Source organism: Rutilus rutilus (genome assembly GCF_951802725.1).
Source record: "Rutilus rutilus genome assembly, chromosome: 9".
Lineage (NCBI taxonomy): Eukaryota > Metazoa > Chordata > Actinopteri > Cypriniformes > Leuciscidae > Rutilus > Rutilus rutilus.
In genome coordinates, this window is record NC_140223.1 from 19,087,455 (window position 1) to 19,103,088 (window position 15,634).

At 37.4% G+C, this 15,634-nt stretch overlaps 2 protein-coding genes across 4 annotated transcripts in view; one reads left to right on the top strand and one right to left on the bottom strand.

The window, feature by feature from the left end:
* Positions 1-1,349: 1,349 nt before the first annotated feature.
* On the bottom strand, positions 1,350-7,444 carry drc12 (dynein regulatory complex subunit 12 homolog). 2 transcript variants are annotated; one of them, XM_084419491.1, is made up of 7 exons: positions 7,306-7,444; positions 3,794-3,889; positions 3,621-3,686; positions 3,395-3,514; positions 2,197-2,289; positions 1,985-2,115; positions 1,350-1,608 (listed from the first exon to the last, which is right to left on the bottom strand). In XM_084419491.1, the coding sequence occupies exons 2-7, from the start codon at positions 3,861-3,863 to the stop codon at positions 1,480-1,482; spliced, it is 609 nt and encodes a 202-aa protein (XP_084275617.1). In that variant the 5' UTR covers positions 3,864-3,889; positions 7,306-7,444; the 3' UTR covers positions 1,350-1,479. The 2 variants fall into 2 exon arrangements, with proteins under 2 accessions (XP_084275617.1, XP_084275618.1); XM_084419492.1 differs by lacking the exon at positions 7,306-7,444 and adding an exon at positions 5,909-6,044.
* cbl (Cbl proto-oncogene, E3 ubiquitin protein ligase) overlaps positions 5,328-15,634 on the top strand; it is a 28,900-nt gene continuing 18,593 nt past the window's right edge. For both annotated transcript variants that reach the window (XR_014628792.1, XM_084419490.1), the window contains exons 1-2: positions 5,328-5,864; positions 11,056-11,303. Coding sequence is in view for 1 of the 2 variants with exons in the window: in XM_084419490.1 (XP_084275616.1) it covers positions 5,718-5,864; positions 11,056-11,303 (395 nt within the window). In the remaining variant the exon portion in view is untranslated. The remainder of the gene's footprint in view (positions 5,865-11,055; positions 11,304-15,634) is intronic.

Sequence of the window (15,634 nt, forward strand, 5' to 3'; positions counted from 1 at the left end):
ACGTAATGCTGGCACATAGAAAATGATGATTGTAGTGCCACGTGTCTTTCCATGAATGTTAAATTTATGACATAACAAGGTCAATTATTTAATATGTAACTGCATTAACTCAAAGATGTTTATATTGAGATGATGTTTGCAGAGTTTATTCCAGACAGCCAGTTCTCCTGGGGAATCTCACATCTGTAAATCAACAGCTGGCGTCTGTCAGGGGCATTAGAGCATTACTCTTGGAATCATATTAAGAAGAAAACAACAGGTAAACACATCTTATACATTCTATAGGGAGAAAATTAAATCAGAAAAGGTTTATTTCATTATTTTATTCAAATTAATTTAAATGTATACATGTAAACGATGAAGGACATTGCCATTGGAAGAGCGACAGAAAATTAGGCCAACAGAGACACCAGCCGGTGACAGAATGAACTGCACTGTCTGCTGGATACTATTGAAACGATTCGGATCAAATGCATACATTTTACATAAAACCATTTTTCTGCATAAATTGTCCCATTCTATTCAGTGGGACAATATACATGCAAATAGATGAATTGCTTGCATAGAAATTCATTCTGCTTGTTTCATGAAGAAGGCCCAAACACAAGTCTAAATACAAAATACAAACTGCTTTATCAAATTACACTAATACCTGGTATGTTAAAATTGATAATTATATTTCATAATTTAAAATGTGAACAGTATTGAAAACTATATAATAATGTTATTGAAAGAAGCCTCTTATGCTCACCAAGGCTGCAGTTATTTGATTTAAAACACAATGAAACAGTAATTATGTATGTATATATATATATATATATATATATATATATAATGTATGTATATATGTATGTATGTATTATGTATATGTATGTGTTTTTTTTTGTTTTTTTTACGTAATTTATTCCTGTGACAGCAAAGCTGAATTTTCATCATCATTACTTCAGTCTTCAGTGTCACATGATCCTTTAGAAATCATTATAGTATGCTTATTTTCCTGCTCGAGAAACATTGAAAACAGCTGTGGTGCTTTTCTTGAAACCATAATACATTTTTCAGGAATATTTTATAAATAGAAAGTTCAAAACAACAGCATTTATTTTAAATAGAAATATTTTGTAACATTATAAATGTATTGACTGTCATTTTTGATCAATTTAGTGCATCTTTGCTGAATAAAAGTATTCATTTCTTTCACACTATTTTATATATTTAAACAGGGACAATACACAAAATAACATTAACCTTGTATCAAAACAAGGAGAGATGCATTGTGCCAGGTTATAGCACAAGTGCTATTTTCCGCCCGTAGTGCGTATATATATATATATATATATATATATATATATATATACACACACACATCTCAATCCCTGCAGCCCAGTATGAAAAACCCTGGCTTATGCATTATACATGTAATTTCTTAGATGTCAGAGGTCTTGGTCTTGTTCTGTTCACAGTGCTCACCTAAAGATGTCCTCATATGTGAAGCGGGTTTATCCCAAAGTCGCTGAGCATGTCCTTGACTTCCTGATGAAGGACCGTGCTCTGTTCTTCCCACTGCAGCCGCGTCTCAGCCATGTGAGAGAGCAAACTGTCCAGACAGCCCTGTACCAAGCCAAAAGACACCAATTAATAAAAAACAACTCAATTTAAAATGAAAAGTAGCTTATTAAATGGGGCATGTCTCGCCATCTGGCACAAGCATTTAGAGGTGCAGATGGTCTCTACTTTTCTAAAATACTAAATGCTGAAATGGATAACCTTTTGGATGGCAATCATATTTGGTAACACTTTAATTAACCGTCCATTCAATTTGTTTTACTATAGCATTAATTATACCTCATTTAGTCAAGTAGATTATTCAGTCACACTTTGAAATGCCACCAAGCAATTTTAAGCTTTGTGTAGTGCTAATAAAATGTCATCCTTTCAAGCGCTGATATTTCACTTAATCACTTATAGAGCAGTGCCTCTGACTTACGTGCAGTATCTTCTCACACTCACTCTCCATGCGGTCCAGTTTGCTCTGGAGGTCAGAAATGATGGCGTCTTTTTCTGCTTCTGTCTTCTCTCGCCGCTCTCTTTCCGATTTTAATTCAACCTGACACTCGGCTAATCAAACAGAGGCCTGTCATCAGCATGTGTTTGGTTTAAGCACAAGAATATGTTGAATATGTTAACAGCTGAACTCACCGAGCTGCGTCTCAAGCAAGTCCACACTCACTTCAAGCCTGTTCATTTTAGTCTGCAGGTTTGTTTCCATAGACCTATATTGACGGTTGAGATCTGTTCTCAAAGGTAAATACAATACATATTGTGTTAGAAATCAATGACAATGTAGCTTCTTACAGAAACACACTGTAAATCACAAGTTATTCACACTACCATTCGGAAAGTTTTTTTTTTTTTTGTATAATGACAGAGATTTCTATTACAAATAAATGCTGTAGTTTATATTCATCAAAGACTCTTGAAAAACAAATCTATCACTGTTTTTCACAAAAATATTAAGCAGCACAACTGTTTTCAAGAAATGTTTATTGAGCACCAAATCAGCATATTACAATGATTTCTAAAGGATCATGTGACACTAATGACTCAAGTGTCTCCAAAGCAGTACAACATTAAACATTATCGGGCGGTTTCCCAGTCCTCGGCCCTGCTACCCGGTAGGTTTAATTTAAGCCTCAATTTAGTCCTGAAAGTATCTTTAGTCTTCCTCCAGGAAATCATGGTCATCATCTATGTTATCCAAAGGTTGCTGACTCTCAATTAGGCTATTCCTGTCAGTAATTCATCCAAGTGGCCATATCTTTATTTGCAGGTCCTCCGCCAGTCTTAAACCTCTCTCTTCAGGCATCAGCAGCAGTTTTTTTTCTTCCACAACATCTCTATTGATTATATCATCCCACATATTTCACAAAACAGTAATGTAATAAAGTTGTTGTATTGTTCTTGTAGATGTGTTTCCATTTGCATTTGATTACAAATAGATTTCCAGGCATTCCTTTCCTTTTCCTAGATTCCACAGCTGATATGTAGGCTAAGGTTGTTTTTTTTTTTTTATTGCAGTCTTTTTTCTGATGCCATTGTTTTCCTTGGATTTGCTTCTCAGTTACATACAATTTTAAGCTTTTCTTGGTTCATTCCAAATAGGAAACCTCTGCAATACTAATTCAGATTAGCTCAGTTGGTTTTAAATTAATCTTGTTTAGTTAAATTCAGGAATTCATAGTCCAGGTGTTAGTAATCTGTACTTAATCAGTGTTTTAGAAAGCCATTTTTAAGACATGATTAACTATTCTAGATTAAGGTTTACTCCTGTCTTAATTTAAGACCTGTCCGGGAAACCGCCCGTGTATTATGAAGAGTAATATAATTTTATACAGACCTGCAGTGATGTCCTTCATGTCTGATCTTTCCTGACTGAGCTCCTGCTCCAGATCTCTGATTTGACATTTCAAGTCATCTCTCACCACTGTAGCCTGACGCGCTACACTGCTCCTCAGTGCTGACAAGGGTTGTAGAGACGTTACTTTCTTTAATTGAACATCAGCCAACAGAGAAAACAAATCTGAGAACAGTCCATTTAAAAAAATTATAGCTATTTGCCTTACCCAGATGCTCTTTTAAAACAGCCACGTCTAAGGCACTTCTCCGGTACTTCTCTGAAAGTCCATCATCTGAGAAATAAAGGAAATATATCATGCTAATCAAATATCACTTAAGTCTTTATTGTAAGAATTATATTATTTCGTGTTTATCAAAGCAACAACAAAAAGAAAAATACCTTTTTCTGGCGTGCTCTTTTTGGACTTTTCCTTTTTGCTGTTTCCTTTCCCTTTCTTCTTTGGTGGCATAGTGTACAAAGACTCTAGGTCTGCATCTATCGAGCAGAAGGAAAAGTTTCATTGTGTCTTTAGTGTGTATACAGAGCCGCCTGGTAGCGTGGGCGTGGCCAGAGAGAGACGTAAGCCAATCACCTCTCCAGAATGCCAATTACAGTTGTTCTACGTAACCGCATTGTACCGCGTCGCCGGCTGGTTGCCTGGAGCTGTGTATAAAGTTGCCAAGCTGGTCGTGTTGTTTTATGGACAATAAAGTAATTTTAGGTATTTCTGAATTGTTTATATTGTTTAAAGAGAATCTCCTTAATTCGTTTGAAATAGCCCAAAGGACGTGTTCAGAGCTCTATCACAAGTGTGTTTACTTTTCATTCAATTCAGTAAAGTTAATGACATTTGTAATGTGAATGTGAACTGAAATGATGAGAGAAGTTCAACGAACCAAACATCATACAGCGGTGAACTTACAAAAACAAAGTAGTTCACCTCAAAAAATATCTGCATAATTCATCTTTTTAACCCGGAGGGCGGCGAAAGTACAATACAAGCACTTCTACTACCAATGCTTAGCTCATGAATATTAACTACGTCACATTTACGTTGCTTGGTAACCTTCCTAGTGCTCCAGTTACGTGCCTTAATTAATATTTACATGCTTTTCACCATAGTAGGATTCGTACATTCACATGAAGAGCAAGAAGGGAGGCGGGGAAAATTTGAGACATGAAAGAGGGCGAGGTCTTACAAGACGGAACAGGAAGAGCAATCATACAAGTAGGGGGAGGTAGAAGGCGGTGTTTTTTTATTTCCTTCAATAGGATATTTTCCGCAATCCAGTATTGCATTTTCATATGAAGAAAGACGATATGTGCTGATTTTATAATAAACATGAGCGCCTCCCCTTCATAGGTTTTGCTCGCAAGGGCTCTTGTCTTGCTTAGCCCGAACTTCCCGTTGCAAAAGTAGTGATAGGAAGTACATTCATTCAAGCGAATCGGTTCTTTCGAACACGTCCCTTCAAAGAATCGATTCCACTATTTCGCACGTCACTTCTCTGACTATCACGTCATCACATGGTCCCTCACACCCCGGTGTTGAATATTACATGCTTGAAAAAAGTTGAGATAAAAAAAAAACTTTCCCTGCTTGTATATCTGTTAAAACGTGTTTTAATATGGAAGTAATTCTAAAGTTTATTGATTATAATTTGACTGGCAATAAAAAAGTAAAAAGCATTCCATAGTCGTGTTCATTGTGTTTACATTCTGACGGTGTTTATTTGGCCTATAAATTCATGTGTTATGTCCATGAGTTTTTGTAGACATGATACTGCTAATAAAAACATAGTTATTTAGAACCTGAATATAATGCATGTTCATTAAACCAATTTGCTTTACATCTAGACTGTTTCAGTCCGACCAGTTTGTGAACCGATTTAACTGATTGAAAAGATCCGACTCTAAAGAATGGTTCGATCACATTCACGAATCGGACATCGCTCTGCAGAAGCGCACAGATAGAGAAAGAGAGAGAGAGAGAGCTGCAGGAAAAGGGAACATCACGCTCGCACGGGGTGTCGTTGTGAAAGCAGTTGTTCCTCAACGTCCAGACATCCATCAAAACTTATTTTTACGCGTTATTTTTGACGGGATTCGCCGCACTACCCGAGCGTATTCAAATACAGCGTGAAACGGTGGTTTCCTGCAGGGGGATTTAATGGGAGTCTTTCATCGATAAAGCGCTTCTTCCCCCCCACCCCCCTTGACGGACCTTCGCTCGAACCGAACTGGACTCGGGCGCTGTCCTCACCGGGGGGTATCCGATCCCAGTTATATTTTGACTGCGAAACCAACACTCCAAAGTCCGAATATGGCAGGAAATCTGAAGAAAGGTGGGGGGCTTATTGGTATGATGAAGGACGCTTTTCAGCCTCACCATCACCTCCACCACTCCCATCACCAGCCCGGGGCCGTGGACAAAAAGACGGTGGAGAAATGCTGGAAATTCATGGATAAGGTGGGTGACTATCAAGCAAAAACACAAAAGATGGGTAACGTTACCAGAGAGAGACGTTGTAGCTAGCAGCCTCGGTCTCTTGTTAGCTTAGCCGGATGGCCTGCACCGAGGAGTCCTAATGCAATATGGCAGGGCTGCTCTGCTAAGGCAATTAGCTGAATGGTTTGTTGGCTAATAAACTATATTCAGCCAGTCAAATACTTTGGGAATATTAGAGAGTAGGTCATTTTTCGGTAGCCGTCCACCCCAGCTTGCCTAGCAGGACTTCTGAATACGGTGTAGGGTGTCTGTGCTAAGTTAGTTGTCCTAGCTTAATAGCTTGTGGTATTACTTAATTGGTCAATATTGTTTATATTGTGAGAAGAGTAGGAATTGATTTGACCTATCTGGACTAATGTGACTCCTCCTGGATGTGAACGGTGTGAAAATCACAAAGTTGGTTTTAGCAACCAATATCTGACGTTCCTAGTCTTGTTGCTGGTCATTTAGTTGGTTAAATTGTGTTAACTTTTAGTGTAGACGTGGATAATGGACAGTTGATCTGTCCTCTCAAACACTACTTGCTTATCTTGTTCCTGTTTCTGTGTCATTTTTTGGATAAACAGGAAGCGTCACATCAACTTTTTATTATTTTATTAAGTAACGTTACTTGCAATTGGTTTTAAGTGAAGTGTAGACTGTTATTTTCTATTCTGAAGCATTCTACCTTAATTCATCAAGTCATACACAAGAATGACTTCAGACATCTAAGTATCCAGCTGTATTTAAAGCTGGTTGTTTTTGTGTTTAATGGAGATCTATCCAAGCATGGTTTGTCTTATGATCAGGTATTATCAGATGTCAGGCACACTTGGCCTTATCTAATACCTGAGTAACTCTATAAAACCTACTGTATCATATCTGATACATGAATTTCTAAGGCCTCTAAATTATCAAGATAATCAAAACTTTGTACACAGTCTACTGCATGCATTGCCCTCTGATTGATAGGTCACACGTTCTTTCTTTTTTGCAAGACCTTTTAGTATCATTTTAAAAATGTCCTCCTTCAGGTGGTGGTACACATGTCTTTTTGTATTTTTTATAAAGTAAACATAATAACTTTTACATTGTTAGTTATATTTTAAGATGTACCTTTACTGGGCTGAAGAAAGAGCACGTTAAAAGAGTCTGATGTATCAAATATGATGCAAAACAAAACATATTTCGTTTAAAGGTTCAATAAACTGTTCAATTTCATATGTCAGGCTTTACAGGGGTAATGTACTAAGAATTGAAACATGTAGTAAAAAATATATAATAAATAAATAAATAAAAATAAAACATTTTTAAACCGTTAGACGAACATCTGTCTACCAGAATGGTTTCTTTTGTTGAATTTGCTTCCTCACAATAGAAAAGTTTAAGCTGCAGTTCATGGAAAAAAGTTGTGGTTACTGACCTCACACTTCCTGTGATGTTCACACTGATACACAAGCGAAACGGTGCATCTTTCACAGGGGACTCGTTTTTTAACTTATCCTGTTAAAATGGGAAACCACTTAGATACTAAAGAGGGCATTTACTTAGTAAGTTTTGAGATGTAGGCCTATGTTACAAAGGAAAACTATTTAATTGTCACTGAGTAGAGAAACGGTTAATGCTTTCTGACTGAGAACTTTGCAACTTCCTATTTGCTCAGTTTCACACTGGGTAGTTTGGTTAGTGCACATGTGACATATCACATTTTCTTCATAAGCAAATCTTCTCATTTTTGCAATTTTAACATTGTAAATTTCCGCTTTGTTAACTTCTGCCGAGTCTTAGATTATGAAACCCTTAATAGAATGTTTAGTATGAATGTCAGGATCAGTGGTTCAGGATACTTTGTCAGGAGAAGTTCAGCTTGCAAAAAGAAAAGTTTCTTCATAGGACTTAAACATTTATTAAGTCTATCCTGACTTGGCTATTTATTATCCAAATTAAACTTTTTCTTGTTATACGTTTAGTTATAGACCTATTCTCTCAATCCTCTGTAAATATTCAACCTCTTACAAACTCCACAAGAACCCAATGGTTGTTCTTCCCAGTTTGAACTTTAATATGAAAAAAACTTTGCATATTCAAATAAGAATAAACACAAATGACGTTCTGTATTTCCCCTACATATACTTTCATATTGGCCTTGTTTACAAACACAAATTATCTACACTTTGATTTCCTCATAGGGTTTAGTAATTATGAAACCACAGGCCAATTAAGAACATTTTATTTGTAGTTGTTGATGGTAGGATTTGCATAGTATAATGTGGTTAATCATGAATACAAATTTAACACCATAAATAGGACTTGCATTTTTGATTGCGTAAATATATTGGTGCGTATTTAATGATTTCTTTTTTTAATTGACTTCCGGGTGACGTTTTTCATTCTTGAGACCAAGCAGATGTTTCTCCGCCCGTTTGGACTATTTTTCTTAATTCACATTATCACTGGAAGCCATAATGAACGCACGTCTGCACATGAACACGTAGGCTAGACGAATGCATGTCTGCTGATAATTCTTTGGACGTCCTGTCGCCACGGTCTTATCTCTTGGCTGTCAGGACTTGGGGGTGCATGAGAGCCAGAAGTTTTGGAGCACAAGTCGGACTGGATGGTGAACCCCCCTCCTGTGATGTCATCAGCTCCCCCACCCCCCAATCACAGCTGGTCCTGTGCTGGAGACAAAATAGATAAGAGAGGCTGCAAGCCCTCGGAGCAGCTGCACGCAGCGCCAGCCTCTTATTGCCGAAACGTGTGCTTGGCGGTACGGCGCTTCTCCAACTGCTGGGGTGGTGACATTTGAGCAGTTTCCCGTTTCCTCAAATTTCCCACCCACGTCTTAATCAATAGTTCAGAAGGTGATGATGCGTGGCTTTAGTCCAGACAGAGGAGAGCTGAGCCACTGTGTCTGGATTTAAGCAAAGGCTATTGGACCATCAGTATAGCCATTAAGTCGTTTGGCTAATGAAGTGGTTTGAGGGCATGCACTTAATCATGATGATTTATTGTCTAGAATGGATGTTTTTTTTTTTTTTTCTTGGAAGATTTCAACAACTTTATGGCCTCCAGTAGAATTGGGTGGAATGACTGTATATATATATATATATATATAAAGGACAAGAGCATATGAAGAAGCAGCCCTGTCTGAGGGCGTGTATGAGGAACAACCAACAAGTTGGATTGTGAAGATCGCAGTCTCCGTTGATGGATATAACATGTGAAATACACCACTGTACTAATTCTGGGGTCAGTACGGTTAAAAGAAAAAGAAAAAAATGAATAGTTTTATTCAGTAAGGATGCATTAAATCAATCAAAACTTTGTCGTATTAATAGTATGATCACTGGTGAGCTTATGTATTCTATTTTATGACCGCGAACACGTCTCATCCAATCAGAATTTGGAGTTGGAATTACTAGTATGTTTTTAATGGTAATCTTTTATATAAATCAGAAATTGATTAAAAATAGAAAATAATAAAAACTTCATAGTTTTAGAGGTTATGAAACTTATTTTTAAATTGATACATTAGCTATATTTGTAAAGTATTAAATTCACTTGATTATTAAAAAAATTTACAACATAGTTAATTAATACTAATTTCCCATTTTGACTTACGACATAAAAAACAACCTAAAATGAGATACAATACCATGATAAAAAGCTGTGATGGATGATTTTGGTCATTCCGCTCAACCCTAATCTCAAGCATTAGACTTCTGTAGCTGCAAAGTGAACGCTGTGTCATTCCCAGTCACCAGCTATAAATGTTGTAGAAATTGAGATGCGTAGTGCTGTAGATTGCAGAACCGTGTCTTTTGTGCAAACACGGTTGTCCCCGTATGTAGTTCACAAAATTCTTCTCTGGAATGTTCTTGTTGTGACCTGACAAGTTTTGTGTGTGTATGTTCAGTTCAGTTAACAGTTTTAAAGCCCTTGTCAGTGTAGTTTTTTTATTTTTATCTTACACATATTAGGCTATACTATACTGCAAGAGAAAACGTTGGCCCACAGAGGATATGAGGTTAAGTTTGCAGTTCTGTTTTTTTTGATCGATAGTTAACTTAATGTGCCTTTAGAGAATTGTACAGAATTTTTGTACACAAATATTTTTTCAGAGCTTGTTGGCTGCTTTGTTAACAGACAAATATACATAAACATGTATGTTTTTTCTATAAAGCTGCTTTGAAACCATTTGAGTGAATATGTATATACTATACATATAAAAGTGAATTGAACTGAACATGGATATGAGTTTATGTGTGTAATATTATTGTATACATCCAAATTTTTTTGTGTGTTTATGAGCAAATAATATTGATTCTGTCTCAATCTTTTGTGTACACTACTGTTCAAAAGTTTGGAAAGAAATTAATACTTTGGTGGTCACACTTTATTTTAAGGCGACGTAGTTACGTTGTACTTCCCCAAATAAGTACAGAGTAATGTTAGTTTACCTCATGTACTTACTAAAGAGTTACGTTAGTGTTTGGTTTAGGGTTAGTAAGTTACTTGTAATTATGCACAATTTACTGTTATTACTGTAGTTAGTACACATACATGTAACATGTAACTACGTCACCTTAAAATAAAGTGTTACCAATACTTTTATTCAGCAAGAATGCATTAACATTTCAACTTTAAAAATGATACAATAATAAAGCTTTCTTGGGCACCAAATCAGCATATTAGAATGATTTCACTGGGATAAATTACAGGAATAAATTGCATTTTAAAATATACTAAAATAGAAAACCGTTATTTTAAATTGTAATAATATTTCACAGTGTTTTTTAGTTTTTACTGTAGTTTTGACAGTCAGATAAATGCCACCTTGGTGAACATACAACAAAGAGACTTCTTTTAAAAGCATGCAAAATATTACCCACCCCAAGCCTTTAAACAGTAGCCTATAGTTTGTTTTACGTCTCTTTCCTTGTATTTAGAGTAGCTGTTATGTATTTTAAATTAATTTCCGTGGACTGATGTAAAAAAAAAAAAAACGGCAGTCATTTCAGGGTGACTTTCAAAGCCATTTTCATAGCTTATATTGTTGTTTCTGGCATCATCATAGCGACACGCCATTTTCATTGGATTCTCAGTTTGCTTCTCAGTGTTTTGAAAAGATGCCATATTTAACATGGTCTGATTTTTCTCTGCTCTGCAGGTGGTACGGTTATGCCAGAACCCCAAGCTGGCCTTGAAGAACAGTCCTCCGTACATTCTGGACCTGTTGCCAGACACCTACCAGCATCTCCGCACTATCCTGTCCCGCTATGAAGGCAAGATGGAAACGCTGGGCGACAACGAGTACTTTCGCGTTTTCATGGAGAACTTGACTAAGAAGACCAAACAGACCATAAGCCTGTTCAAAGACGGCAAAGAGCGAATGTTTGAGGAGAACTCTCAGCCCAGGTAAGCACAGATGAGTTTCTGTAGACACCATCTTTAATTGCAACATATCAGGTCACCAAATTTCTGCCCTTAGTTGCTTCATAGGCTGCAAATGTTCAAAAAGATGTTCGTTACGGTCTGTAGTGACCAAATAAAGGTTTCAACTTTTTCCATTTGACGAAGGCGTTGGGTTGGGTGTGAAAGCCGACATCAGAGCTCTCAGGCCACCTCTGTGCAGACGTTTCCTGAGCTACTTCATGTTTTTTGGAATGCTCTGCAATTTAGTTTGGTGTGGGAGGCAAAAGCAGAAGCAGTGAAACATGGTTTGTCAGTCCTTGAATCATGTGAAACCGGTTTCTTGAAAAATTTGAGTAGAGGTTACGTTGAGTTAAGCTGAAGCCCAAGTCATATATCAAAGATGCAAATGAAGACGAGCATGCAAGCGCTCACAGATCAGCCAGTGGACTGAGATCGTATCAGGCCTGTGGTTCTTCTGCTTCTGGAAACTCTTGACTTGACGTGCGTGTGTGTTTGTGGACGGATGGACGGACGGACAGATGAGGAATGTGTAGTGCAAATAGGACCAGTCACAAGAGGAAGAGCTTAACTGAGGTCTAGACATTACAACTAACAGTTCGGTTTTAGAGTTTCCTGATGCAACCTTCGTTAAACCCACATATCATTTGTAATTCATCCTGACTGTCTTGTTTGTAAGTTTCCTAAAAGCACTGAAGACTGTTATTTCATTCACATAGCACTTATTCTTCCAGCCCATAAATGCCAGTTTATGTCATATACAAAAATAAATGCCGTACGATTTCCATACATGAAAATTATGTTTAACGGCCTAGCTAAGCTATTGAACCCAATGTGATGTCATATATTTGGCTTATAGTTTGATCTAAAATGATTTAAAAGTTCTATATGTGAGTCCCAGACATTTTCCCTCAGGAACCGCAGCTTGTTTAGTTGATTGTAAACATCTTATTTATGTCCATACTTCATTTCTATCATTCTTATAATCACACTTCCTGTTGTACAGCGGCTTCTCATATCAAAGGCCAGTCATCGAGCCAACTGTCATTTCATATTTTTCATATTATTTTACTTCTCTGAAACTAGAAAATAATTGTCAATCTAAACATTTAGAGGTTTGGGACCTACGAAATCTCTTTGCATGACGAGGGCCTCTTTTTGAGCCGCTTTGGTGGCAAGTTCTCGAATCTTAGCTAAAGCTTTTTTGTGTCATTAGACGCTGCCGCTTTACTTAGTGTGGCTGAGGGGGCGAAGTGTTCGTATTGAGTGAGAAGAGTTTAATGATTAACTGTGACACACGAGTCATGCTCTGCACCATGCAGACACTGCTCTTCCTGTTAACGCATTCACTTCCCCTTCCTGTTTCTCCTAAGCCCCCATCAGCATGCACTGCTGAGGCTAGCTAAAACCGGCTACTTATTACACTGACTGTCAGTGACAATTCAAGCTTTATAGGATCATTTTCAGCACATTTTGGTAGTTAGTAGTACTGAAGACTGTCTTAGATCTCCTACATTCAAATTCATGCACTCCATGTCCAAATCAGAAGAACTGATCTCCTCCTCTATTGCTGCCTAGCATTGGCTGCACTAGAGGTAGAGCAAAATTTTGGCTTCAGCCCCTGGAACCTTGATATTGGTCCTGAATTGATACCTTGAAGCAAATCGACAGTAGACTGCTGAAAATGTGCAGTTGGTTTGCATATCATAAAACCGAAACATGAAAAATAATAATTGACGCATACTTGAAATCTGCTGGCTGATAAGACCTTTAATTCAATCTGGGTCATACAATTAACAAGTAGGCTATCTATTAGTTGCGTATAAAACTTTCACAAATGTTCTTTACAATGACATAACAATCACAGTCTTGGCATTTTTCCAATTTTGTTTCCAGATAAATTTTCCAAATATTCCTGAAAGTAAACACATCATAGTTAAGCATGAAAATGACAGCAATTAACTTGTTTTGCTCAAATTGCCGAATATGAATAATGACACTAAGTGATTTTCTTGAATACATGTATATAATCTAGGACAGACTCTGCAACATATTGGATATGATTGTAATTACTATAATCAATTATTAAAAGAAATTATTGATGCATTAAATTGTGCATTGATGCATTTTTGAATAAATTTTGCTTTCATGCGTCACTTTACTCTTGCTTGCCTACCAAACCGAATTGCAGGACAATTTGATCAATCCTGAAATTGCTATTGCACACTTTTCCAGCATTCATAAAGTAGGAGAGAGGCCGCACTATGCATAAATATACTTTTCCAGTATTCCTTGCAACCCTAGTGCTGTCACATTAGCAATATTTCAGCAAAATTCCACTGGCAGAAAAAGTTCTATTCAGGGCTCGACAATAAGGACTGCCCCGACGGCCCAGTGCCAGCATGAAGGACAACTCAGGACAGTTGACGGATTTGTAACTTGCCCGATTGGGTCAGTACTGTGTCGTCACAAAAGTTTATCATTTGCACGTTTTAAAGTCTTGCCAATTTAAACATTCAAGCGATTTTCAACCATTCAGATTCAAGCACAAGAAGATGCGAAAGAGAACTCAATTCAGTACTCGCTCGCGGTTTTCTGTACACACACACACAAACAGGAGGCGTTTCGCAATACCAAGTTTGTACCAAGTTTCGAATACACTGCAGGCTCACTCTCACTCGTATCCAAGGTAAATCATCAACACTATCATCCCTTACATGTGTTTTATTTAACTAAATGCATCATAATAATCAGCTAAAACGCATGCGCAGGTCATATACTGAACAAGTGCGCACCCGAGTCCGTATTGCTTTCACATTCACACGGACCACAGCACGGTTCGGGAGCAACCGAACTCAGACCACCTCCTCCAGGTAGTCTCGGGTTCAGTACCCCAGTGCGCACCCGGGTCCGCATGACAGCGTTCATGTTAGCGACTTTTAGCGTTCTGAACTAAACTGCCAGTGTGAAAGCACCCTAACTGTTGTACTGATATGTTTTATGCGGATGCTATGCTGTCCGTGAGATATTTACAGTGAATAATTTGTGGCTCTCTGTATTTTCACACGGTTGACTGTTTCAGCATGCTGTTGAATCTTCTACCACATATTTATATTCCATAGTAGAGTTTCCTTGTGAAGAAATACGTGTTGCATAGTGCCCTGATATCCATCTCTGTGAAATTGCATGTGCTCTCAATTTAGGTAACCTGGCATTAGTGTGTGTCATACAGCTGTTGTGAATTAAGCCAACTAATTCTGAATAGACTTTCTGACAGATGTTGCATCCTGAATTATTGTAGTTATCTAATTGTGTTTATGCGTCCATACTCTATTGTTCAGATCGCTAAATTTGGACCATGCTTGACTTCGTCCTCATGTTTCCCTCTCTGGTTTATTTGGTTATCTTTTCATCTTATCTGCATGTTGTTGGTCTGCATGAAAGGGCCAATTTTAGCAACAGGGAAATGAACAGCAGATATATGAAGTCAGATGCATATTACGGTAAGGCATTATACAGTTGCGCGGTGTAACAGAAATTTGTCAGCTTGGTGGAATTTTACTGCGTCCAATTTCCATCTTGTTGTAGTCACAGCTCTGTCATAAGATGAGTTAAGTCTTAACATCCTTTTACATGCACATTAATTCTTTCTGTGAGTTGTTATGAACTCTGAGAGTATAAATTAGATGTTTCCTCTGTACTGGTCCACATTTCAGACTACATAGATGCAGTCAGCAGGGAGAGGACAGCCCATTCATGGTAGAAAATTAACGTTTACTGCAGTAACTACAGTTTCCTAGTTTTGTTTTGTTTGTTATGCCATGTTTTGTTGTTGTTTTATTTGTGAACATTTTTGCCTGTATATAAATGCTAAAAGTTGACTTCAGTGTATTCAAGAAATTCAGCATCAAGATTGTAAACGATCGAAACTCATGTCTGCAGGAGACTTTACGTTGCAAATTTTATTACAGGTCAAATAAGTTAGTAAACAATCCTTTTCTCAGTTTTTCATATTTTGCATGCCACAAAATACAGTTTTGACTCAAATTTGGCAAAATCCCAGCTGATAGCCATCAATTCAGTCTTATAGATAGTTGTCGCATTAAACAGCACATTCAGATGTGCGATTCGACTGGCATCTCTTATCTCCTATTTTGTCGCTTGCATCCACTGTAATCATTTTAGAGGCTTGTTTTTTCACAAGCCTAAAATGCAAAAACATTTCGCAACACAACTTTTAGCCAATGATCTGTTAACCCATGTTTTGTGGATCAATTATGCGTCCACAAATGCGTATGATTCATTTTAAAAATCAA

Coding starts and splice junctions, on each gene's coding strand:
- drc12 (XM_084419491.1), bottom strand. CDS start 3,863: ATGCCACCAAAGAAGAAAGGGAAAGGAAACAGCAAAAAGGAAAAGTCC. Junction 2,290..3,394: donor CATGAAGGACATCACTGCAG/GTCTGTATAAAA, acceptor CTTTGAGAACAG/ATCTCAACCGTCAATATAGG. Junction 2,116..2,196: donor CTTGCTTGAGACGCAGCTCG/GTGAGTTCAGCT, acceptor CTGTTTGATTAG/CCGAGTGTCAGGTTGAATTA.